The 27,221-nt window shown below is 50.6% G+C and overlaps 1 protein-coding gene across 7 annotated transcripts in view; it reads right to left on the reverse strand.

Moving 5' to 3' along the window:
* Positions 1 to 27,221, reverse strand: part of mcf2l2 (MCF.2 cell line derived transforming sequence-like 2) — a 650,277-nt gene that overhangs the window by 189,949 nt on the left and 433,107 nt on the right. For all 7 annotated transcript variants that reach the window (XM_072474222.1, XM_072474228.1, XM_072474225.1 and 4 more), the window contains exon 16: positions 19,056 to 19,122. In XM_072474222.1, the coding sequence (XP_072330323.1) occupies positions 19,056 to 19,122 (67 nt within the window). The remainder of the gene's footprint in view (positions 1 to 19,055; positions 19,123 to 27,221) is intronic.

The raw sequence follows: 27,221 nt of genomic DNA on the forward strand, positions 1-27,221 counted from the left end.
AAAATCCCCTCTCATAACCAACTTGTGCAAGTCCAGGTCAGGTATTTTCCCCAGCACCCTCTTTATAAATTCCACGTCATCCCAAGTTGGCACGTACACGTTAACCAAGACCACCTTCCTCCCCTCCAGCTAACCATGACATAAACCCGCCCTCCCCCCCCCCGTCCGAGACTATACTGCCCACCTGAAATTGCACCCGCTTGTTGATCAAAATCGCAAACACTCTAGTCTTGGTGTCCAGCCCCGAATGAAAGACCTGACTGACCCAACCCTTCCTTAGCCTGACTTGATCCGCCATTTCAGGTGTGTCTCCTGCAACATTACCACATCCGCCTTCAGAGCCCTCAGATGCGCGAACACACGTGCCCTCTTGACCGGCCCATTCAACCCTCTAACATTTCAGGTGATCAGCCTAGTTGGAGGGCACCGCCCCCCCCCCCCCCCCCCCCCCCCACACCCCCCTCCACCCATCAGCCAACCGCTTCCCTCGGCCCGCCTCCTGGCAGCCCCCACCACCGAACTCCTCTCTGTCCCGAAACCTAAGTCCCTCCCTCGTCGGCAGAGTAACTCCCCGCACCCCCCCCCCAGCAACAACACTTTGTAACCTAACCCCTGCCAGAGATTAATCAATAGCACACACCCAACTTCCGGATGTGGCTATGCCTAGGTAGGTCGCACGTTTGGCAGCTCCCGTCGGGAACGGACTTTTGGGCTCTTCAGAGTGGCCACAACGGCAATTATTCAACGGCTTCCAGTGTAGGAAGGTAACAGCAAAGTCCCCCTGACATTACATGGATTGGACCAAGAGTGGAGCACTAAAAAAGTGATCCTGGTGCAGTGAAAAGTGCAAGGGAGGAAAAGCAAGATGGCGGCGGGTGGAGACCAAGCAGCGTGGGCGCAGTGGTCGCAGGAGCAGCAGGAGTTTCTTAAACGCTGCTTTGAGGAGCTGAGGACAGAAATGCTGGCGCCAATGAAGGCGGCCATTGAGAAGCTTGTGGAGACCCAGAAGGCCCAAGGGGCGGCGATCCGGGAGGTGCGGCAAAAAGCTTCAGAGAACGACGATGAGACCTTGGGTCTGGCGGTGAAGGTGGAGGCGCACGAGGTGCTGCACAAGAGGTGGGCAGAAAAATTCGAGGACCTGGAGAATAGGTCGAGGAGGAAGAATCTTCGGATTCTGGGTCTCCCTGAAGGAGTGGAGGGGCCCGATGCCGGGGCATATATGAGCATGATGCTCAATTCGCTGATGGGCACGGGAGCTTTCCCGAGGCCCCTGGAGCTGGATGGGGCTCATCGGATCCTGGCAAGGAGACCCAAAGCCAATGAGCCGCCAAGGGCTGTAGTGGTGAGGTTCCACCGCTTTATGGACAGAAAGTGTGTCCTGAGATGGGCCAAAAAAGAGTGGAGCAGCAGGTGGGAGAACACAGAGATCCGAATTTCTCAGGACAAGAGTGCGGAGGTGGCTAAGAAGAGGGCTGATTTTAACCGGGCTAAGGCGGTGCTCCATCGGAAGGGGGTGAGGTTCGGGATGCTGCAGCCAGCGCGTTATGGGTCACATTCCCAAGATCGGCACCACTATTTTGAAACGCCCGATGAGGCATGGAACTTTATACAGACTGAAAAGTTGGACTCAAATTGAGGGTTTGTCGTGGGGGATGTTCACTGTGTTTACTGCATTTGGGGAATGTTCTTTTTGTTTGAGTGCTGGGTGGGGATGGGTGAATGGATTTGATGTGGGGGCTGTGGGAGAGTGTGGACGTTGGTGTTGGAGGGGTAGGGCCCCACGGAGGAAGAGGGGGGGGTGGAGGCCCGGGGATGGGGAGTTGGGGTAAGGCCGCAAAAAGGAGCTGCACCAGAGGGGGCGGGGCCGGCTAAGGAAAGCGCGGGCTTTTTCTCGCATTAGGGAAGGATGGGGGTGGGGCCGGGGGGGGGGTAAGGGTGGTGCTGGAGAGGAGCGCACACTGACTGCCAAGGGTGGGGGGATTCTCACACTGGGGGGTCGATGGAATGGCGGGAGAGGCTGGGGTCAGCAGGAGTCAGCTGACATACGGGAGTGTCATGGGGGAGCAAAATGGCTAGATGAGGATCTAGCGGGGGGAGGGGGGGAACTGGGTTGCTGCTGCATTGGCCAAAAGGGAGCTGGAAGTAGGAGAGGTAGTCGGGGCGGGGGTCCGCCGCCTGGGGGACTGGAGGGTGCGGGAGGCGCGGGCACATGGCTGGCCTAGAAAAGGAGATGGCTAGTCAGCAGGGGGGGGGGGGGTGGCGAGCAGCCCCCCAATCCGGCTGATAACTTGGAATGTGAGGGGCCTGAACGGGCCGGTCAAGAGGGCCCAGGTGTTCGCTCACTTAAAGGGACTGAAGGCAGACGTGGTTATGCTCCAGGAGACACATCTGAAGGTGGCAGATCAGGTGAGGCTGAGAAAGGGATGGGTAGGGTAGGTCTTTCATTCAGGGCTGGATGCGAAGAACAGAGGGGTTGCAATACTGTTGGGGAAGCGGGTGTCATTCGAGGCACTGAATATTGTAGTGAATAATGGAGGCCGATATGTGATGGTGAGCGGTCGGTTGCAGGGGGTGCGGGTGGTACTGGTGCATGTATATGCCCCGAACTGGGATGATGCCGGATTTATGAAATGCATGCTGGGTCGGATTCTGGATCTGGAGGTAGAAAGATTGATAATGGGGGGGGACTTCAACATGGTGCTGGACCCAGCACTGGACCGTTCTAGGTCTAGGACGGGTAAGAGGCCGGCTGCAGCCAAGGTGCTCAGGGGTTTATGAAAATGAAATGAAAATCGCTTATTGTCACAAGTAGGCTTCAAATGAAGTTACTGTGAAAAGCCCCTAGTCGCCACATTCCGGCGCCTGTTCGGGGAGGCTGGTACGGCAATTGAACCGTGCTGCTGGCCTGCCTTGGTCTGCTTTCAAAGCCAGCGATTTAGCCCTGTGCTAAACAGCCCCTGGACCAGATGGGGGGAGTGGATCCATGGAGGTTTGCCAGGCCGCTGGCCAGGGAATTGTCCTTCTTTTCCCACGTCCATAGAGCCTACTCCCAGATAGATTTTTTCATTTTGAGTTGGGCGCTAATCCGGAAAGTGGAGGGAACGGAATATTCGGCCATAGCCATCTCGGACCACGCCCCACATTGGGTGGAGCTGGAGTTGGGGGAGGAGGGGGACCAGCGCCCGCTGTGGCGCCTTGATGTGGGACTGTTGGCGGATGAGGGGGGGTGCGGGCGGGGTGGGGGGGGTGTATTGAAAGATATTGGAGGCCAACGACAATGGGGAGGTGCAGGTGGGGGTAGTCTGGGAGGCGTTGAAGGCGGTGGTCAGGGGAGAGCTAATCTCCATTAGGGCCCACAGGGAGAAGAGAGAGGGGAGGGAGAGGGAGAGGTTGGTGGGGGAGATTTTAAGGGTAGACAGGAGGTATGCAGAGGCCCCCGAGGAGGGGCTACTGAGGGAGCGACGGAACCTCCAGACGGAATTTGATCTGTTGATCACGGGGAAAGCAGAGGCACAGTGGAGGAAAGCGCAAGGGGCGGCGTATGAGTATGGGGAGAAGTCGAGTTGGATGCTGGCACATCAGCTTCGTAAGAGGGAGGCAGCGAGGGAGATTGGTGGAGTTAAGGATAGAGAGGGGAATATGGTGCGGAGTGCGGTGAGAATAAACAAGGTATTTAGGGACTTCTATGGGGAGCTGTACAGGTCTGAGCACTCAGCGGGGGAGGAGGGGATGCGACGATTCCTAGATCAGCTGAGGTTCCCGAGGTTGGAGGAGGAGGAGGTGGCTGGTTTGGGGGTGCCGATTGGGCTGGAGGAGCTGGTTAAAGGATTGGGGAGCATGCAGGCGGGGTAGGTCCCGGGGCCGGATGGGTTCCCATTTGAATTCTACAGGGAATACGTGGACCTGCTGGGCCCGTTGCTAGTGAGGACTTTTAATAAGACGAGGGAGGGGGGGACCTTGACCCCGACAATGTCCAGGGCGCTGAGTTCTTTGATCTTGAAGCGGGACAAGGATCCACTGCAATGTGGGTCGTGTAGACCGATCTCGCTCCTCAATGTTGACTCTAAGTTGCTGGCGAAGGTGCTGGCTACGAGAATTGAGGACTGTGTCCCGGGGGTGATTCATGAGGACCAGACGGGGTTTGTGAGGGGTAGTCAGCTAAACACCAATGTGCGGAGGCTCCTCAATGTGATTATGATGCCCTCGGTGGATGGGGAAGCGGAGGTAGTGGCAGCTATGGACGCGGAGAAGGCCTTTGATCGGGTGGAGTGGGAGTATCTTTGGGAAGTGTTGCGGAGGTTTGGGTTCGGGGAGGGGTTCATTAGTTGGGTCAGGCTGCTATATAGAGCCCCAGTGGCAAGCGTGGCTACGAACCGGCGGAGGTCGGAGTACTTTCGGCTGTACCGGGGGGCGAGGCAGGGGTGCCCCCTATCCCCCTTGTTGCTTGCACTGGCAATTGAGCCGCTGGCCATGGCACTGAGGGAGACCAGGAAATGGAGGGGACTGGTCTGGGGGGGGAGAGGAACACTGGGTGTCGTTGTATGCCGACGACCTGTTGTTGTATGTGGCGGATCCAGTGGAGGGGATGGCAGAGGTTATGCGCATCCTTCGGGAGTTTGGGGACTTTTCGGGGTATAAACTCAATGTAGGGAAGAGTGAGCTCTTTGTGGTGCATTCAGGGGACCAAGGAAGAGGGATAGACGAGCTACCGCTGAAGAGGGCGGAAAGGAGCTTTCGGTACCTGGGGATCCAAGTAGCTAGGAGTTGCGGGGCCCTGCACAAGCTCAATTTGACGCGGTTGGTGGAGCAGATGGAGGAGGATTTTAAAAGATGGGATATGCTGCCACTCTCACTAGTGGGTAGGGTGCAGTCGGTCAAAATGACGGTCCTCCCGAGGTTTCTCTTTGTGTTCCAGTGCCGTCCCATTATGATCCCCGAGGCCTTTTTCAAACGGGTAAGCAGGAGCATCATGGGATTTGTGTGGGCGAATAAGACCCCGAGGGTGAAGAGGGTGTTTCTGGAGCGTAGCAGGGACAGGGAGGGGGCTGGCGCTGCCGAATCTGTGTGGCTATTATTGGGCAGCCAATGTGGCGATGATCCGTAAGTGGGTAATGGAGGGAAAGGGGGTGGCGTGGAAGAGGCTAGAGATGGCGTCCTGTGTGGGCACGAGCCTGAGGGCGCTGGTGACGGCACCGCTGCCGCTCTCGCCGACAAGGTACACCGCGAGTCCGGTGGTGGCGGCGATGCTGAAGATCTGGGGGCAGTGGAGACGGCATAGGGGCGAGGTGGGAGCCTCGGTTTGGTCCCCGATTCGGGAGAATCATCGGTTCGTCCCGGGAAGGATGGATGGGGGGTTTCGGAGCTGGCATCGGGCAGGTATTAGAAGAATGGGGGACCTGTTCATCGATGGGACGTTTGCGAGACTAGGGGCGCTGGAGGAGAAGTTTGGGCTACCCCCGGGAAACGCTTTCAGGTACATGCAAGTGAGGGCGTTTGTGAGGCGGCAGGTGAGGGAATTCCCGCTACTTCCGGCAAGTGGGATACAGGACAGGGTGATTTCGGGTGTATGGGTTGGAGAAGGCAAGGTTTCGACGATTTACCAGGAGCTGAAGGAAGGGGAGGAGGCCTCGGTGGAGGAGTTAAAGGGCAAGTGGGAGGAAGAGCTTGGGGAGGAGATAGATGAGGGTCTGTGGGCTGATGCCCTGAGAAGGGTTAATTCTTCCTCCTCTTGCGCCAGGCTCAGCCTAATACAGTTCAAAGTTACTCACAGAGTGCACATGACAGGGGCGAGGTTGAGTAGGTTCTTTGGGGTGGAGGACAGATGTGGGAGGTGCTCGGGGAGCCCGGCAAATCACGCCCATATGTTCTGGTCGTGCCCGCCGCTGGATGGGTTTTGGAGGGGTTTTGCGAGGACTACGTCCAAGGTGGTGCTTTTGGGGTGGCGTTTGGGTGAAGGTGGGGGGCTTTTCCCTGTTTGTGTTTTAAAATGTTATATGGGGGGTTATTGTATATGGGGGAAATCCAATGTATAATTTCTGATTGTTGTGTTTTTGTTTCTTTCTTTCTGTTGGGGGGTGGGGGTTTTGTTGAGAAATTTGAATAAATATATTTAAATTTTTTTTTAAAATAGCACACACCCCACTTTGCTCCCGTAGACTATCTCACCCAGCTAGTCTGGTGTGTAAATGGGTCTTGATGACTAGCAGGCCCGGCACGTATTCTCTGGCACTCCGTGACTCTCTGGTCCCCAGGGTCAGAAATCACGTGGGCGGGGATTACAGATTTTCTCAGCAAACATGAACCTGACATGGTGGACCTCGCGATGGGCCAAGGTGTAACTCCTTAAGGAGTTGCCCCCAAGGTCCACCCAAGGGACCTCCCCACCCAAAATACACTTTAAAAAAATAATCTTTATTAGTGTCACAAGTAGGCTTACATTAACACCGCAATGAAGTTACTGTGAAAATTCCCTAGTTGCCACATTCAAGTGCCTGTTCGGGTACACAGAGGGAGAATTCAGAATGTCCAATTCACCTAACAGCATGTGTTTCGGGACTTGTGGGAGGAAACCGGAGCACCCGGTTGAAACCCATGCAGACACAGGGAGAACGTGCAGATTCCACACAGACAGTGACCCAAGCCGGAATCAAACCTTGGACCCTGATGCTGTGAAGCAACAGTGCTAACCACTGTGCTATCGGGTTAGCTACATACGTCCTGGTGCCCGCTCCCTTGATGCCTTCAGGCATCCCCGTGATTCGTAAATTCTGTCTCCTGGAGCGATTCTCCAGGTCGTCCATCTTCAATGCTTTTGGGTGTCCCTCATCACACCTATCAGAGCCACCAATGAGGTGAGATGTGTCTCGTGCTCCCCCACTGTCTCCTCCACTTTCCGAATCACCTGTCCCTGGGACTCCTGCCTCTGTTCCACGTGGTCAATTCCTGCTTTTAGCAGCTCCATCGCCCTGGCTAGGTCCTCCTGGGATTACCTCCGTTGTTGGCAGAACTTCTCATTCAAGAAGTTCACCAGTTGCTCCATCGACCACTAGACTTGCAGGACAGGCCCTTTACCCTCTGCCATCTGAACCTGTGGCGCACAAAGATTCTCCTGCTCCAAATGCTCCCTATCTTTTCGCTCCACTTCTGGTCCGTGGATCCATCCACCAGGCACATCAGTGGAGTTTCACCTTCTCCAATCACTCCTGCACCTTTCTTCATCAAGATGTCCACCTTACAAATGGGGAAAAGGTCCGGAAAATTCGCCTCAAGCGGGAGCTGCCAAATGTATGACCACTCACTCCATGGCCACCACCGGTATTCTCATCCCTACCAACCCTGTTGACCTGTGATGCTTTTCTGTTCGCTGTTGGGATTGTGCTGGCCCATGAAATGGACACTGGATCCTAACGTCCCTTCGTCTCAAGAACGTTGGCCGACACAGAGAAGCAGTATCCCCAGATCGAGAAGGAGGGTTTGGTTGTTGTATTCAGGGTCAAGACATTCCATCAACATGTCTACGGCCATCGTTTCACATTCTCACGGACCACAAGCCCCTTCTAGAACTCTTCAAGGAGGATCAGGCAATTCTTTCCCCGTTGCTTCCACCCACATCCAGTGATGGGCATTGTTGCTCGCGGCGCATGACTATGTGTTGGAGCACCGCTCCAGGACAAAGATTCCCCATGCCGCCTGCCATGTTGACCAGGCCACCTACACCAGCGACAGCCGGCGAGGTCATTGCCACCCTCCATTTTAAGGACTCGCTACCGGTCACGTCATCCTGCATCCGCGCGTGGACCCAGGCTGACCCTCAGCTATACCGCGTCCGTCACACAGTGCAGTATGGGCTCGGCACAGGGATGTACCGCAGGACCTAAAGGCCTATGCTAGCGCCTTCAATCCTGACCCCCTACACAAACTCTCCTCCATTCTGACCCATTGGGAGTCAACCCCTCTGACCTAGCTCCGTACCTTCTCCACATTCGTTGCCCAGTAATAATACATCAGGTTCGGAAGACCCAAACCCCCTGCCTGCCTTCCTCTCTGTAGCACCTTTTTAATTCTGGCCACCTTCCCTCCCCATACGAACGAGGTAATCATCCCTTCAATCTCTCTAAAAAATATCTTTGGCAGGAAAATCGTCAGGCACTGAAAGATAACCAGGAATCGCGACAGCACGTTCATTTTAACCGTCTGTACCCGACCCGTCAGTGACAGAGGGAGACCATCCCACCTTTCCAGATCAGCTTTCACTCTCCCCACCAAACTTGAAATTTTGTACATATGGTGCCCCACCCAATCTCGGGCAACCTGCACCCCCAGGTATCTAAAGTGAGTCCCTGCCTTACGGAATGGCAGCCCCCCCACCCCTGCCTCCACCCCCAGCCGAGACACCACAAAATATTCACTCTTGTCTAGATTTAATTTGTCCACTGAGAAAGACCAGCTGGGACGTTGATGGATTGCCGCCTCCGCAGCGGTTTGAGTCTCGTTCTTCCGGATATTGGCGGAGAGGTCCGCCCCGCTAAGGACTGAACCGAGGCAGACACAGGTCGCCACAGGCCACTGCGCAAGTTCGCACCGGGAGACGCAACACACGTCCGGAACTTCGGTGGAGGGCCTGCTTGGATCCCGGGTGTCGTGTTGGTGAAAATAAGTCCGGTTTCTTACTAAATACGGGCACAGTGCCGCGAGTCTAATCACCACATGGACCATCTCCGAAGCTGCGTGCAGATACTGCCACCGTACCGGCCATTGATTCCAACGTCTCGACTTCACCATTGACCCAGCCACCGCTGTTAGCACCAACGTCTTCAGCTCTGCCAGTTGCCGAGGATTCAGCGGTGATTTTTGAAGACACTGAGATGCCAGACAAAGAATCGCCTAGCTCCGAGTCGGAAACCGAGATGGACAATCTGCCACCGCTGGAGGTGCCCGTGTTGGCTCCTGCAGCCATGCCAGCATTGCCACCGCCCAGACGTTCGTCACATAAACGCCACTCCCCGGTCCGATATACGCCTCCTGGCGCTGCAAGGTTGGTGCCTGCACGCCATCCACAGGCGAGATGGTCGAAAGGCCCAGCGCACTTACCCATGGATGTGGACCTTGCTCCGGACACGGGAGGGTCTGCGCATTCGGCCTACTGCAGATTCAACACTCTCAATTTAGCTTCTTCGTTGTATTTTTATTAGTGCCTTGTGTTGCTGCTTTTTATTCTCTGATCAGTCACATCATTCGGTTATGCTTGCTGCCAAAATGTCCCACAACACGAGGGTTTCCTCTCTATCTGCTTTTTGAATTGCAGTTTTCTTTCCAGCTGGTGCAGACTTAGCTTATCATTTCTTTCTTGTCATTCCGCCGTTCATATTGTTGCTTAGCTACAAATTAATTTACTGTTTTTCAGCAGTCTGCTTGAGAGGGCATGTGATAGGATTTCACTGCCGCAAAGGAAAGCTCCCAGGATCTTCTCCAACTCAAGATATTGTGTCATTTCATTTCAGCACCCCCTCCACCAAGCAGATCCACTCACATCATTGGACTTTGTTGCACATGTAGAACAAGTGACACAATCTGTGAAGCACTGTGTGGGCATGCAGGAGGAATTAACAGAGGGAGTGACAATTGCAGGTGCTTCCCCACAGAGAAGTGGTAAAAGTCCAGCAAAGTTCAGTTTATACAAACAGTGAACAAAGCAGCTTGTTGCCCTTGAGATGGTGATGAGCTGCCTTCTTGAACCGCTGCAGTACCTGCGGTGTAGATATATTCACAGTGCTGTTAGGGAGGGAATTTCAGGATTTTGACCCTGCAACTGAAGGAACAGCGATATATTTCCAAATCAGGATGGTGAGTGACTTGGAGGGCAACCTCCAGGTGGTAGTGCTCCCAGGTATCTGCTGCTCTTGTCCTTCTAGATGGTCGTGGCGTAGATTTGGAAGGTGCTGGCTAAGGAACTTGGAGTGAGTTCCTGCAGTGCATCTTGTATATGGTACACATTGCGGCCACTGTTCGTCGGTGGTGGAGGGATTGGATGTTTGTGGAAGGGGGAACAATCAAGCAGGCTGCTTTGTCCTGGATGGTATTGACCTTCTGCAGCGTTGTGGGAGCTGAATTCATCAGGCAAGTGTAGATTATTCCATTACACTCCTGACATTTGCCTTGTAGGTATTTCGGGACTGGTTTAGCTCAGTTGGCTAGACGGCTGGTTCATGATGCAAAGCGAGGCCAGCAGCACTGGTTCAATTCCCTTACCAGCTGAGGTTACTCTTGAAGGCCCCGCCTTCTGAACTTGCCCCTCTCTCACCTGTCAGCTCTCCCCCTCAAATGGGAAAGCAGCCTATGGTCACCTGGGACTATGCTGACTTTAAGGTACCTTAGATGGTAGACAGACTTTGAGAGTCAAGAGGTGAGTTACTCACCACGGGATTCCTATTGTTTGGCCTACTAAGTTTGTTAGGTGAATTGGACATTCTGAATTCTCCCTGTGTACCCGAAGAGGCGCCGGAGTGCGGCGACTAGGGGGTTTTCACATTAACGTCATTGAAGTGTTAACATAGGCCCACTTGTGATAATAATAAAGATTATTATTATTATCTTGTAGCTACAGTATTTATATTGATAGTGATGCACGATCAATTGCACAAAGACTAAAGTTGGGTACTACTGTGGCTTTATTACAGTCAGATGCGTGACCTCCTGCTGCAGCTGGCAAAATGGCAGGGCACCTGAGGTCATGCATATTTATAAAGTTCTCTGTGGACGGAGCCAGCCGGCAGGAGCTACCGGCGAACCTGTAGTGCAGGTCCTACCTTACATCTCCTTTTACAGTGGTTCACCACATTCACCCCCTGTTAAAAATGAGTCCGGCGGGGGTGACGTGAAACTATATACAATTAGTGCAATTATGTACAGTGGTAGGGAAAGAAAAGTCCATGTTGACGGTCCGAAGTCCGTCAAAGGTTCAGCCAGTCCGGTGCTTTGGTGCTTCATTGGGAGCGGCGTAACGGTGGTGGCGAAGTCGGTGCTGGTGGTGGTGGGGGTGGCACCGATGGTGGTGGTGGCGGTGCTGATGCTGGCCAGTCATCGGGGAACTCCGGGAGCGTGCAGAAGTCCTCTTCGTCCTCTTGTGCGGAAAAGGGGAGGGGGAGTGCTCTGGTGGGGTCAATATTGGCGGTAGGAGGTGGGGGGGGGCGCATTGGTGGGGGGGGGGGGGTGTTGGGGTGGAACCTGACAGTGCCAGGTCCCTGAGTGAGACAGTATCTTGGCGGCCGTCGGGGAACTCAGTGTAGGCATATTGAGGGTTGGCGTGGAGCAGGTGAACCCTGTCCACCAAGGGGTCCACCTTGTGGAGTCGGACGTGTCTACGGAGAAGGACCGATCCTGGAGCAGCCAGCCAAGTGGGGAGCGATACCCCGGATGTGGACTTCTTGTGGAAGGTAAAAACACGTTCATGGGGTGTGTTATTAGTGGCGGTGCACAATAGTGACCGGATGGAGTGTAGAGCGTCAGGGAGGACCTCCTGCCAGCGAGAGGCTGGGAGGTTCCTGGACCGTAGGAACAGCTGGATGGCCCTCCAAACCGTCCCATTCTCCCGTTCTACTTGCCCGTTTCCCCGGGGGTTGTAGCTGGTCGTCCTGCTGGAGGCTATACCCCTGCTGAGCAGGAACTGACGCAGCTCATCGCTCATGAATGAGGATCCCCTGTCACTGTGGATGTAGGCGGGGAAACCGAACAGAGCAAAGATGGTGCTGAGGGCCTTGATGACGGTGGCAGACGTCATATCGGGGCATGGGATGGCGAAGGGGAATCTGGAGTACTCATCGACCACACTGAGAATGTACGTGTTACGGTTGGTGGAGGGGAGGGACCCTTTGAAATCCACGCTGAGGCGTTCAAAAGGGCGGGAAGCCTTCACCAGGCACGCACGGTCTGGTCGGTAGAAGTGCGGCTTGCACTCCGCACAGACCTGGCAGTCCCTGGCAGTCCCTGGTGACTATCCTTACTTCCTCGACGGAGTAGGGCAGATTGCGAGCTTTGACCAGATGGTACAATTGAGTGACCCCCGGGTGACAAAGGCTGTCGTGTAGGGCCCGGAGTTGGTCCACTTGTGCGCTGGCACATGTACCTCGGGAGGGGGCGTCTGGGGGCTCGTTGAGTTTACCGGGGCGATACAAGATCTCGTAATTATAGGTGGAGAGCTCGATTCTCCACCGCAAGATTTTATCATTTTTGATCTTGCCCCGCTGTGCGTTATTGAGCATGAAGGCTACCGACCGTTGGTCCATAAGGAGAGTGAATCTCTTACCAGCCAGGTAATGCCTCCAATGCCGCACAGCTTCAACGATAGCTTGGGCTTCCTTTTTGACAGATGAGTGTCGGATTTCAGAGGCATGAAGGGTGCGGGAAAAGAATGCCACGGGTCTGCCTGCCTGGTTTTGAGTGGCGGCAAGGGCGACGTCTGAAGCATTGCTTTCTACTTGGAAAGGCAGTGACTCGTCCACTGCGCGCATCCCGGCCTTGGCGATATCTGCTCTGATGCGGGCGAAAGCGTGTTGTGCCTCAGCCGCAAGGGGAATTGGATGGACTGAATGAGTTGGCGGGCCTTGTCCGCATAGTTTGGGACCCACTGAGCGTAGTAGGAAAAGAACCCCAGGCAGCGTTTGAGGGCCTTGGGGTAGTGGGGGAGGGGAAGTTCCATGAGGGGGCGCATGCGGTCGGGGTTGGGCCCGAGAAGTCCGTTTTGGACTATATAGCCGAGAATGGCTAACCGGGTCGTGCTGAACACGCACTTCTCTTTGTTGTAGGTCAGGTTGAGAAGAGTGGTAGTGCGGAGAAATTTATCGAGGTTGGCATCGTGGTCCTGCTGGTCATAGCTGCAGATGGTGACATTATCTAAGTACGGAAAGGTGGCCCGCAAACCGTACTGGTCGACCATTCGGTCCATCTCTCTTTGGAAGACCGAGATCCCATTTATGACACCGAAAGGGACCATAAGGAAGTGGTAGAGGCGACTGTCCGCATCGAAGGCAGTGTATGGCCGGTCCGACTTCCGGATGGGGACCTGGTGGTAGGCGGATTTCAGGTCAATTGTTGCGAAGACCCGGTACTGCGCAATCTGATTGACCATATCAGATATCATAGATTAACATAGAATTTACAGTGCAGAAGGAGACCATTCGGCCCATTGAGTCTGCACCGGCTCTTGGAAAGAGCACCCTACCCAAGGTCAACACCTCCACCCTATCCCCATAACCCAGCAACCCCACCCAACACTACGGGCAATTTTGGACACTAAGGGCAATTTATCATGGCCAATCCACCTAATCTGCACATCTTTGGACTGTGGGAGGAAACCGGAGCGCCCGGAGGAAACCCACGCACACACGGGGAGGATGTGCAGACTCTGCACAGACAGTGACCCAAGACGGAATCGAACCTTGGACCCTGGAGCTGTGAAGCAATTGTGCTATCCACAATGCTACCGAGCTGCGTCGAGCTGCATGTACCGATTGATGGGCTGGCTGTAGTCCACGACCATCCTGTGTTTCTCCCCAGTTTTAACCACTACCACTTGGGCTCTCCAGGGGCTGTTGCTGGCCTCAATAATACCCTCCTTAAGCAGCCACTGGACCTCGGACCTGATGAAGGTCTTGTCCTGTGTGCTGTACCGTCTGCTCCTAGTGGCAATGGGCTTGCAATCCGCAGTTAGATTGGCAAAAGGGAGGGGGGATCGACCTTGAGGGTCGCGAGGCTGCAAACGGTAAGGGGGGGTAAGGGCCCGCCGAATTTGAGGGTGAGGCTCTGGAGGTTGCACTGGAGGTCCAGGCCCAACAGTAGTGCAGCGCAGAGATTAGGAAGGACATAGAGGCGGAAGTTACTAAATTCTACGCCCTGGACCGTGAGGGTGGCTGTACAAAAACCTCGGATCGGGACGGAGTGGGATCCGGATGCTAGGGAGATCCTTTGATTGGCAGGGTGGACTGTGAGGGAGCAGCGCCTTACCGTATCTGGGTGAACGAAGCTTTCAGTGCTCCCGGAGTCCAGCAGGCATGAGGTCGCATGGCCGTTGATTTTAACCGTCGTCGACGCGGTGGCCAGGTTGTGCGGGCGAGATTGGTCCAGCGTCATCGAAGCAAGCTGTGGGTAGCCATCGGATGCTTCGGGTGGCGAGCGAGTGCGGTTCCGATGTCGGGATGTCATGAGACCCTGTGGTGGACAAGATGGCGGCGCCCATGGTGCGCACATTGCGGGGTCGGGGCAAGATGGTGGCGCCTATGGTGCACACATTGCGTGGTCGGGACAAGATGGCGGTGCCCATGGTGCGCACGTGGCCGAAGGGCGACAAGATGGCGGCGCCCATTGGTCGCACATGGACCCGGGAGGAGAAGATGGCGACTCCCATTGTGCGTCTGGGTGGGGGAGGGGGCGATAGCGGGCGCGATCGCAGCGACTGCGCGGGCCAGGCACATAGCCGCGAAGTGGCCATTTTTACTGCCGGCTTTACAAACTGCAGTGCCGGCCGGGCAGTGTTGGCGGGGGTGCTTCTGCTGACCGCAGAAGTAGCAGCGGGGACCCCCGGGGTGCGCGGATCGGGGTGCGGTGCAGGCGTATTGGGAAGGCAGGGCCCCGGCTGAGGAGGTCGTCGGCGGGGTCCAGGAGGGGTAGGAAGGAGTAGAAGGGTGGGCAGCGCGGTGGGAGGGGTACGATTGTACGGGATGCGACCGTCTTGGAGAGCGCCAAGGTTTTCGTCTCTGGCAGTTCGAGCGTGGCCCCTTCCAAGTAATCGTTCTCGGATGCGGTCCGATGCAATCCCCGTCACGAAGGCATTGTGCATGAGGAGATTCGCGTGTTCGGCGGCCGTAATGGCCTGACAGTCACAGTCCCGGATGAATGGAATTAGGACCCGCCAGAAGTCTTCGATTGACTCACCAGGTAGTTGCGAGCGGGTGGCGAGTACATGCCTGGCGAAGAGTGTGTTCGCCTTCTGTGCGTAGTGTTCCTGAAGGAGTTCCATTGCTTTTGTGTAATTCGTGGCGTCTTGGATCAACGGGAACATGCTGGAGCTCAGTCTGGAGTACAGGACGTTTATCTTCTGAGCCTCCGTTGGCTCGGGGTCCGCAGCCTTGATGTAGGCCTCAAAACATGCTAGCCAGTGAGTAAAGTCTTTTCTGGCGTCGGGCGAGTGCGGATCCAGCTGCAGGCGATCGGGCTTATTTCTGATAACCATTCTGACTGTAATAAATTGATGCACGATCAATTGCACAAAGACTAAAGTTCGGTACAACTGTGGCTTTATTACAGTCAGATGCGTGGCCTCCTGCTGCAGTTGGCGAAATGGCAGGGCACTGGAGGTCATGCATATTTATACAGTTCTCCGTGGGCGGAGCCAGCCGGCAGGAGCTACCGGCGAACCTGTAGTGCAGGTCCTACCTTACATCTCCTATTAAAGTGGTTCACTACAGATAGTCCAGTTCAGTTTCTGGTCAATGGTAATCACCATGATGTTGATTTAAATGAAATGAAAATGAAAATCGCTTATTGTCACAAGTAGGCTTCAAATGAAGTTACTGTGAAAAGCCCCTAGTCGCCACATTCCGGCGCCTGTTTGGGGAGGCTGGTATGGGAATTGAACCGTGCTGCTGGCCTGCCTTGGTCTGCTTTAAAAGCCAGCGATTTAGCGCTGTGCTAAACCAGCCTCTGATTGTGGGGGATTCAGCGATGGTAATGTCATTGAATGTCAAGGGGGATGGTTAGATCCTCTCTTGTTGGAGATGGTCATTACCTGGCACTTGTGTGGTGTGAATGTAACTTGCCACTTCTCAGACCAAGCCTGGACATTATCCAGGTCTTGCTGAATTTGGACATGGACTATGTTGGCATATTAATACTGAATGGAAATGCAAAAAATAAAAGCCATCTGCCAGAAGCCAGGCACAATGGAACCTGGAGCAATTTTGATCCTTAGCTTTAAATTTACAGACAACACAATGTCCCTGAAAAAACTGTGGTGTTTTGGGCTATTCTAACTATAGGGCCTTCTGACTATCACTGAATTATATGACTGACTCTGAGAAACCAGAATGAATGTGGAATAGTGGAACTTAAATCCCACGTTACACAAGGGGTTGGGGGCTGAATTGTTTCTGTGCTATTTAATAGATGCAACAATATAAGGCGACAGGAAATTCCTTGAAACATAGCAGGTATGTGCATGTTGCCTCCTCCAGCTGTTGTCAGAATGTCAAGTGCAGTGAATTCTTACCAAAATATCAGCCAACTGGTGGTAGCTTCTGCAGGACTCAAGAGAAATGGTGGCACATGAGGTGAATCCACAATTTCTCAGGTGGTGCCCACAAATCCTCCATTTGAGGAGTGTCCTCCTAGTAGGTTTACAGGGGCAGAAGGCCCATGAGTCAATTAGAATTATGGAAGGTCATCAACCTGAAATATTAACCCTGGCTCTCCCTGCATAGATGCTGTTTGACCTGCTGAGTATTTCTCGCATTTTTATGTTTTATTTCAGATTTACAGCCTCTAAATACAGATTATTTTGTTTTTATGTCACCCGCTAAATCAGTCAGCAGTCAATATTGAGGGGAGTGGCAGAAGCTATAAAGGGCCACCTATCTGACCTCCTGATCGAGAGAACAGTGCTACCTTCTGTTCAACTCTTCTTGCATTTCATCTAGCTAGTTATTTGATGATAAATTACAAATGTTCGGAATTGGGGAAAATTAAGATAAATAAAATAAAGTAAAACAGCGAGCTGAAAGCGGCGCCCACGGCGATTCTCCGCGGTAGACCGGCCGAATTCTGGGGAGTCCCGCCAGCGTGGTTCTAACCTGGTACCACCCGGCGGGAGTTTAGACCCGCGGCCGCGGTGGCCATCCTGGTGGGGAGGGGGGGGGGAGATCTGACTCCGGGGGGGGGGGCTTCCATGGCGTCCAGGCCCGCGATAGGGCACCTCCCTCTTTCCGTGCGGGCCCGCTTAGGTCTCCGCCATGTTGATCGCCGCCGGAGCGGAGACGGCCACCATGCGCATGCGTGGACCCACACCGGCAGTGCAGGGCAGCCTTTCGGCACCGGAGCAGTGTGCTGGCCCCCTGAGGACCGCCTAATCGCTGGGCCAGGAGGCCCGTTGATGCCGGCATATACCACTCCGGTGTTTATGGCGGAGTCAACACTTGGCCGGGATTTCGGAGAATCCCGGCCTTAGTCTCCAAAAGAAATAGCCATTTCCCACCTTCGCTGAACCTGAAGACTATTTCCCAGACGTGGCCCCCTTATCCTGGTTGTGGTAATTATTTGCTGGATTTAGCTCATAGTTACTTAAAAGTTGATGTTGTTTGGGAAAAGGAGTGTCTCAGACTTCAGGTAAATTAGGTATTTGGGGACCAAAGAATAGTTTCCTGTAAAATTGTGTGTATAGTCATCAATATACGCAAGTGTAATTCTGTTTTATAGTCCTTCTTGTCATGTGTGTTTTGTTTTTCTTCTAAATTGATTATTAATTCTTTATTAATAGTTCACCCAATGACTGGACTGTTCCTCACTGGGTTGTACATCATTCCTCACATTGTGCCAAGAAAAACACATACACCACTAAGAACCAGTGTTCCAAGTTACCCTTCTGAGTTTTGGGATACTCTCGCATTTAACATCAGTGTGGTTCGCAATACATTGAAAAAGGTAAATATCCATTTGATGCTCTCTGATGAATACTTCTTGTATGGTTTACAAAGGTTGATTTTGTCCAGAATAAAACACAGCAAAAGAGTTAAGCTGAGAAGTCTGCAGTGCACTGAAATATAGAACTGAAGTTCCCACTGTACCCTCAAATAAAACAACTTTCCTAATTCCCAGTAATGATTTATGGCTTACAAGTGGACTACTGTAATATCAAAGAGAAAATCCATTATGATTTATCTTTTTAATTTCACATACTTCTAGGTGAAAGAAGCCATGACTAATTATTAATGATAATAAACATACTGGGTTGGCTTTATTGTTGGCAAAAGGGGTCCCATCCACTGGTTGGAGAACCAGTGGGAACACTGCATCGCTTCCATAGGGGAGGGCTGACTAAATTGAGTGCCTGTCAGACATTTAAATGGCCAGTGTCAGGCATTCCCAAGGATGTGGAACCCAGTGTGTGGGAACTCCATCCTCCGAGAGGTGCCAGCCTATCAGAGATGGAAGCTCTCCATGGCTGGTTGTGCCCCTGGGAGTAGGTAAAATGCCCTGTGGACTTCACTGGGGACCATCACTGGATCCCTGGACGCAGGTGAGTGAGGGCAGGGTGGGAGCCATGGGTAATGGTTCACACAAGTGGGGCAGGGAGGACAAGGCAAGGAGGTTTCAGAAGTCTCCTCCTCCTCTTCCTAATACCAGGTCCCTCAAAGAGGCATTGTTTTCCTGACAGGGACAACACCCCACACCCGGTAGGCCACGGCTGAACCTGACAGGATTTGCTGGGAGGCCTTCAGGAGCGGAGGAAAGCGAAAGTCCATCTAATCCCTAAGTCACCACTGATTCCAGTGGGCTCAGGGATAATTGCTGTCTATTGAATCACTAAGAGCCGAATTGGCATACCGCCGTGAGGTGTTTTTCTCACATTGGCCCTTTCCTACCTCTGACTTAATTTGGGAGGTTTTCCCTCCAGTGGCAGACTAATGAATGGTTCTCCCCGTGCTTAAGTGGGACTGGCTGCTATGTTTCCCACTGTGAAGGGCTGGATTAAATTCTACACACTGTTTTTTTAAAAAACAGTTGCGTGGAGGACACCAATCTCCATGCCTGAGGCCTTGCAATTCAGAAATTCTAAATATCATACTGACCCGTAGTGACTGTTCAGAGAAATTTCTATTTGTAACAGGGAATGACCCCTATTTTAGTCAAAATTAATTTTTATCCTACTGATAGGGAAAGCCATTCAAATACTGCTCCAATAAGCTGCATCACAATGGTATACCTTTTCCGGATGAAACAATGAGATAACCAAAGCTCTTAAAGATATATGATCAGATTTTTCAGAACTTTGAATTACACAATTTCCCTACCTCAATGATGCTCAGAAGCTCTTCGACATACACCCGTTCTGTTTCAATCAGTTCATTCATGATGTGCCTGGGACATAGAGGAATGGCATTAAGTTTTCTGTTATATTTTACACATCGTTAACAAATTACATATGAAGGCAACAAACTGAAATTCTAGTCAGTGTCGATTTGCTTTTCATAAAAGGAATTTAATTAACAATGTAATACAATGGTAAGAAGGAAACACTGTCATATCAATTAAAAAGTATGATTTAGGCAAGGTGTGTAATATTACTGCCCGGTTCACAAAAGTCTGCTGATCAGATTGATTGATAAATGGAATCAAATATTTTCAAAGACCAACTAGTGAACAGTAATAGCAGCTCCTTTCTGGGAACCAGCTTCAAATTTAAACCTAGTATTGGCTTTCACTCAGATAATTCTCTTGGGTTTGATACCACTCTCAGTAAGTCGCTGTTCATGGCAAACCAAAATATAACTTCAAGTGAGGATTGAACAGAAATCCTTATTATTGCAATTAATTTCAGAGATTGGCACAAGCCTTCAGTGTATTCTTTAGCGCAAGAATAAACACTTTATCAGATCATGTGACTTCGGCTATAAAATACAAATAAGATTTTATTAAAAGTAAAACTAAAAGCATTAAGCCAACACAATAAATCTTAATTGCTTACAGAATTTTTAGTTTGTACCTCAGAGAGAAAACAAAGATATGACATTCTGATAACGCGCAGTAATACTAAACTTGGCCCAGTGTTTGCAGCATGAAGTTTATGTGTGAGCTTGTGCCTGCCCCATGGACTTTAGATAGTTGTCTTTATCTCGGAGAACCCAGAGAACTGATGAACTCAGTTGTTTTTCGCTTTTAGTTAGTCATTTCCAATTGCTGAGCTGTCCAACAAATAGATGTCCAAGAAAAGGGTCTTAGCTTTCAGAAACTTGTCTCCAGCCAACCTAGATGAGCAGCAGATATTAGTCAGATTCATTAGACTGCTAACTCTCCAGATAGTTATCAGTGGGTGCCTCTGGTGAAAGAAAACTGATGACTTTGTAACATGAAAGATCTTTATAAATCAAGACCAAGGCGTGTCATGGTAGCCATGTTAGAATTGCTTCATCTGTGGACCCAATTTGTCTACAAAACCATCTGAAAACACCTATAGAATGCAGGTTCTAACTCACCTGCTGATATCAAGCCTAAAGCAGCAGAAAATTAAAAGTGAGGGCTGAACAATCAAGAAATATATGCATTACTACGTTAACTTTTTTGTGAATTGAATTGTGCCACAAGTAATGTTCCTCACCATAAACATCTATTTTCATTGGAATAATGGTCATTGTGCATAAATATGCATTCTCTCGGTTTTATTGTGACTAGAGGGGTAGGAGGAGGGGAAGATGGAGTTGGAGAGGATAGAGATAAAGGAGGAAAATGAGTAAGTGGGAAGGTGGTTTGCGGCAAGTTGAAGGCATAAGGTTAGGGGAATGAAGGCAGGGGGAATAAACAAAAATGTACCAGGAATAGAAGCAGCAAAGGCAGGGGAATAACTTCAGTAAGGTGTGGGTGTCAAGAAGAGGACACCAGTTCATGCAAGACTAGCACCACTTAAAATGGACCAGCAGTACTTAAAGGCAGATTGCATGTCTTGAAGGGGAGGTGCATGTTGGCTGCACCAGGGAAACCAAATTGAGGTAGTAGATACTCCATTATTTGATCTAACCCGTGCAACCACCAGCTTAAATACCGGCACTGCATGTGCTTTCGAGGACTGTATAGTGGCAGGACCTCAGTGGGGAGGCGTGCAGAAAATGGCTGATGGGTATGCACACAGAAATGTTTGGTGCATTTGCAGGTCTGTTTTCATTGTCAAGAGAATGGAGGGTTCTTTATCAACTTGACAAGGCTTCATGTTGATCTTGGACATCAGCCATTCCCGTGTGGAAAGTGGTGGCTAAATCCGTGCAAACTTTGTGGATCTGATGCTACATCTGACGCTGATGGCCCAGCATCCACTGCAGGATAAGCAGAAACCAACTAACATCTGTATGCTGCAGTTGAATCTCAGACTCGGGTCATGAGATTTTTCATTGTTGCCATGCAAAGACAGCATACAGTTTGGTGCTGTGCAGATTCAGACACGTGCATCATGGCTGCGATATCAATGACCATGAGGGAAAGAGTCTCGCTGGCTCTCACAGCTGTCTAGCAATCATTACTAGGATTCCAGAGATGCCAACCCAGGAAGTGACAGAAGCACCGTGGTGAACCTGCTCTCCTCTTTCTATGACAGCATTCATTCTCCCAACACTAACTCTCCACCCTTGTTGTTTTCTGCCACCCATGCCAGGATGGCATAATCTGAAGTTAGCCTTTCTTGGGCCAGAGCTGTGGGAGGGCATCCTCCAAGGCCATCTACAGTCTCACATTTGAAATTCAGCAAACTTCTAACAGAGTTCTGATAGAGTCTCTGTCTTATGACCACCCCTGGGTGAAGTGTAACCTCTGCAGACAGTATCCTGGTGTAGTGCAGATAGGAAAGTTCTCTGTGAAGACCCTATGTGGGTAGGTCCTCCTGCTCAGTTCTGTCCTCCCTCAGCTTGTCTTATTTGCTGCCTCTGCTCCATTGCCCTCTTGATGCTGAAGCCCAAGAGGAACTGCAACTATAGCTCCCCTGACTGAGAGTAAATGGGGTGCTTATGGGCCTTTCAGAAACACACAACACCTACCCAATGTCTAGCATCACCCTCCTAAAGACTTAATCAACTTTTCACAACTCTTCCAACAATCCAATCCTTCTACAAACTCTGCATGAGAGCTTGGGTAGTTAAAAGAAGCAGGTCTGTCATCATTATGTCATCATTGGCTACAGGAATAGTGCCAGAGGACTGGAGGACAGCAAATGTGGTCCCTTTGTTCAAAAAGGGGAGCAGAGACAACCCCGGCAACTATAGACCGATGAGCCTCACGTCTGTAGTGGGTAAAGTCTTGGAGGGGATTATAAGAGACCAGATTTATAATCATCTAGATAGGAATAATATGATCAGGGATAGTCAGCATGGCTTTGTGAAGGGTAGGTCATGCCTCACAAACCTTATTGAGTTCTTTGAGAAGGTGACTGAACAGGTAGACGAGGGTAGAGCAGTTGATGTGGTGTATATGGATTTCAGCAAAGCGTTTGATAAGGTTCCCCACGGTAGGCTATTGCAAAAAATACGGAGGCTGGGGATTGAGGGTGATTTAGAGACGTGGATCAGAAATTGGCTAGCTGAAAGAAGACAGAGGGTGGTGGTTGATGGGAAATGTTCAGAATGGAGTACAGTCACAAGTGGAGTACCACAAGGATCTGTTCTGGGGCCGTTGCTGTTTGTCATTTTTATCAATGACCTAGAGGAAGGCGCAGAAGGGTGGGTGAGTAAATTTGCAGACGATACTAAAGTCGGTGGTGTTGTCGATAGTGTGGAAGGATGTAGCAGGTTACAGAGGGATATAGATAAGCTGCAGAGCTGGGCTGAGAGGTGGCAAATGGAGTTTAATGTAGAGAAGTGTGAGGTGATTCACTTTGGAAGGAATAACAGGAATGCGGAATATTTGGCTAATGGTAAAGTTCTTGAAAGTGTGGATGAGCAGAGGGATCTAGGTGTCCATGTACATAGATCCCTGAAAGTTGCCACCCAGGTTGATAGGGTTGTGAAGAAGGCCTATGGAGTGTTGGCCTTTATTGGTAGAGGGATTGAGTTCCGGAGTCGGGAGGTCATGTTGCAGCTGTACAGAACTCTGGTACGGCCGCATTTGGAGTATTGCGTACAGTTCTGGTCACCGCATTATAGGAAGGACGTGGAGGCTTTGGAGCGGGTGCAGAGGAGATTTGCCAGGATGTTGCCTGGTATGGAGGGAAAATCTTATGAGGAAAGGCTGATGGACTTGAGGTTGTTTTCGTTGGAGAGAAGGTTAAGAGGAGACTTAATAGAGGCATACAAAATGATCAGGGGGTTGGATAGGGTGGACAGTGAGAGCCTTCTTCCGCGGATGGATATGGCTGGCACGAGGGGACATAACTTTAAACTGAGGGGTAATAGATATAGGACAGAGGTCAGAGGTAGGTTCTTTACGCAAAGAGTAGTGAGGCCATGGAATGCCCTACCTGCTACAGTAGTGAACTCGCCAACATTGAGAGCATTTAAAAGTTTATTGGATAAACATATGGATGATAATGGCATAGTGTAGGTTAGATGGCTTTTGTTTCGGTGCAACATCGTGGGCCGAAGGGCCTGTACTGCGCTGTATTGTTCTATGTTCTATGTTCTATGTCTGCTTAGTTGGATGGTGATGTCTTTAAAATGTATTCGAGGAGAGACCCACGTTGTTGATGGTATGTTTTAGAGAAGGTATTAACTAGATTGGCATTGTCCAAAATGTCAGATTAAACTCCAAATCAGTGTTAGATGCTGACTGACATTACAGTCTGCCTGCTTGGCATACTTAATGTCCACACAAACAATGCTGGATATGGTCAGGAGAGGCACAAATACCAATTTTCACAATGGAGCTATTAAAATTGGGTGGCCAGAATTAGGTGAATGCAGATATCTCTAAGAGCTGTGGAACTTCGAGAGGTACAGATATGGTAAGAGAAGAAAGATTTGAAAACAAAGATGAGAAATTTACAATCAAGAATGTGCTTGACCAGGAATCAGTGTAAGTCAGTGAGCACAGGTGTGATGGTGGACTGGACTTGTTTTGAGTTAAGACATGGGAAAAGCGTTCCGGATGACCTCGCGTTTATGGAGGGTAGAATGTGAATGACCAGCTGACAGTTCATTGGAATAGTCAGGCCTTGCAACAACAAAGGCATTAATGGGAGTTTCTACAACAGGTAAGCTGAGACAGGGGAAAGGTTGGGCACTATAACACCAATCTTAGTGATGGCATGAATATGTGGCCCGAAGCTCATCTCAGAGTCTAATATGGCACCAAGATTGCAAATACACTGCTTTGGTCTCTGCCTGATGCCATGATGGAGTTGTTAGCTAGGGATAAGCATGATATAGGGAAGGGAATTAGCATTGGACATTCCTCTAATCCTCATTGCCATGAAAATTATGACTAGGAAACACCTTTGGAGGTGCTTTGTTTGATTCTGCAAAGCTCTTGAGAGGAAGTCCCAAAGTTGCACAGGTGTTTAACACAGCAATATCATTGAGGCATATCAAATTGAAGACCCATGAGATATCAAGAAGATGATTGTTTATAAAAGCAACGCAACAGATTCTTTATGGTGCAAGGTTATGGTAAATTGTGGTGAGTGTTATTAAAATTGCATGTACAACTAATGATTTGTATGATGAGCATTTTCATATGCACATAAAAGTGCGGTACCTGAGTAAATAAGCTTTTGCCTCTTTATCATGGGTAGGATGGCAGCAGAACAGTGACCATGTAAATTTTAACCTAACCACTAGCCTGGTTCCAGTGAAGAGATATTGCAGTTACATGGATAGACTGGAGAAGCTGGGCTTGTTCTCCTTCGAGCAGAGAAGGTTAAGAGAACATTTATAAAGATATATAACATCATGAAGGGTTTAGACAGAGTAAATAAATGGCTGCAAAATCTGGCTCTGTAGCACCAGTAGGTGCCAGTTTACCTGCTGCAGAAACTCCCATTAATGCCTTTGTTGTTGCAAGGCCTGACTATTCCAATGAACTGTCAGCTGGTCAGTCACATTCTACCCTCCATAAACGTGAGGTCATCCGGAACGCTTTCTCCATGTCTTAACTCAAAACAAGTCCAGTCCACCATCACACCTGTGCTCACTGACGTACTCTGATTCCTGGTCAAGCACATCCTTGATTTTAAAATTCTCATCTTTGTTTTCAAATCTTTCTTCTCTCACTAAATCTGTACCTCTCAAAGTTCCACAGCTCTTAGAGATATCTGCACTCATCTAATTCTGGCCACCCAATTTTAATAGCGCCATCACTGATGACCGTGCCCCCTGAGTTTCCTTCGCCCTAAGCTCTGGATTTTGTTTCTCTACACCTCTTTGCCTCTCTACTTCTCTTTCCTCCTTTAACACACTCCTCAAGACCTACCTCCCTGACCAAGCTTTCGGTCTTTGTTTCATACATTCCTGTGAAGCATCTTGGGACGTTTCATTACCTGTAGGCTGTTATAAAAACATTAGTAGTTCGAACTGGGGCCAGTTAGTGCGGGGAAACGGAAAATGCCCTCAGTTCGTTTTTAAAAGATTAGTTTATTTTCTGGTTCTATCTCCCATTTCTTTCTCAAATTATTTTTCTAGTTCCAAAATCCTCCACTTCTGCATTCTTAGTTTTGCCTTTGTTTTATATACAATGTGAATTCAATTGTGCAACAATCATTTGAACCCAAATGCTAATCTAGTTGCTGATTACCAGACAGTTTTAGTAACAGCTGGTAACTGAATCTAATGAATATAAAACTTCAGATATAGAAACAGCTGACAGTTAAACAGAATATATTAATCGATTTCCATTTCAATCAATAAGCTATTACATAGATCTGTTGTGCTTTTGTGACCGAGATACCATGGGGGCGATTCTTCAATATGGAGCCCAAGTGTTTGCGCCGTTGTGAACGCCGTCGCGTTTCACAACGGCGCGAATCGGGCCCGGGTACAACCTATTCTGTCGCCCACAGAGGGCCAGCACGCGCTGGAGCGGTTCACGCCGCTCCAGCCTCCCTTCCCGGCGCCAAATGGGCACCGCGCCAACCCACGCATGCGCGGGGAACTTCTTTAGCGCTCTGGCCCCGACTCAACATGGCGTCGATATTCAGGGGCCGGCCGCGCCTTAAAGTAGGCCCGGGGGGGAGGGGCCAGCCCGCCGATCAGTGGGCCCCGATCGCGGGCCAGACGGAGCCCCCTTCCCCCCCACAGGCCACCCCCCGACCGTTCGCACAGAGTTCCTGCCGGCAGCGACCAGGGGTGAACGGTGCCGGCGGGACTCTGTCGGATCCGCGCGGCCGCTCGGCACATCCGGGCATGAGAATCGGCGGCCCCGCCGATTCCATCGGCCCGCGGCTGGCGCCACGCCAAACGCGCCGGCACAAATGCCACCAATTCTCCGCACCTCGGAGAATCGCGCGCCGGCGTCGGGGCGTCGTGGCGTGGATGCGCCGATTCTCCGGCCCGGCCCGGCGCGGGGCTCGGAGAATCGCCCCCCCATATATCTTCCTCAGGTTCAGTGGCAAAGATCATTTCCATAAATGAACGGCAGGTTGCCTTCACTTACACAAAATAGCTACAGACAAACAGAAGCTTTTTGCTATTATATGTTAGTTGGCTGGATTTAGAAGGTGAAAGAATATTCACCCAACCATAGCTTAGACAATAGACAACCAAACTGATTTATGAAACAGCTAGTACAAGTGAGGACAATGAGTAGATTTACAGTAATTACCATCTTTACTGTTGTGGCTAGGTATGTAGTTACAATCTTCAATACTTTCCCTAAGAATTAAGTAAAATATGATCAGTTACTTCTCCTTTGCTAACATCCCATGGAGCTTACCCTTATGCAATGATTCACTGATAACCTTCGGTGGGATCTTCCTTCCATCTACCTTGACTTAAGAAGGAGTGCTGTTGAATCAAAGCTAGGCAGCTTTGTACATTCAAAATGCATTGAAAATTGACTTTAGCAAGGAAAAACAAAAGTGCATCTCCTAAACTCAACAAAATGCTTGCTTAAAAAGCCCACAAGTTGTTTTTGCTTTGAATAGATTGGCCCCTTCCTGGGAGCCATCTGTCTCAAGCACTTTGGATGAACAATACGTCATTTCCTCACCTAAGAATAATATCTACTAATTAAGAATAATCACACTTTGAAACTATTAAACAAAACAAACAGGTAAATTGCTTGCAATTTTGTCATTTACTCATATAGGCTTTCCCTGGTGTACCTGTAAGTAATACATCAGGGCCAATTTTCTCTGCTTCGTCCACAGTTAAGGCAACTCACCACCACCTTCTGAAGGGCAACTAGGGATGGGCATTAAATCCTGACCTAACCAGAGATGCCCACATCCCGTAAATGAATAAAAGAATTTTTAATGAATTTCCAGGAATCTCTCTACAGGGAGCAGTAGAGTTATTTTGTTTGGAACAGGTGGAGCCATGCAACAGTTT

This window comes from Scyliorhinus torazame, chromosome 14 (assembly GCF_047496885.1).
Source record: "Scyliorhinus torazame isolate Kashiwa2021f chromosome 14, sScyTor2.1, whole genome shotgun sequence".
Lineage (NCBI taxonomy): Eukaryota > Metazoa > Chordata > Chondrichthyes > Carcharhiniformes > Scyliorhinidae > Scyliorhinus > Scyliorhinus torazame.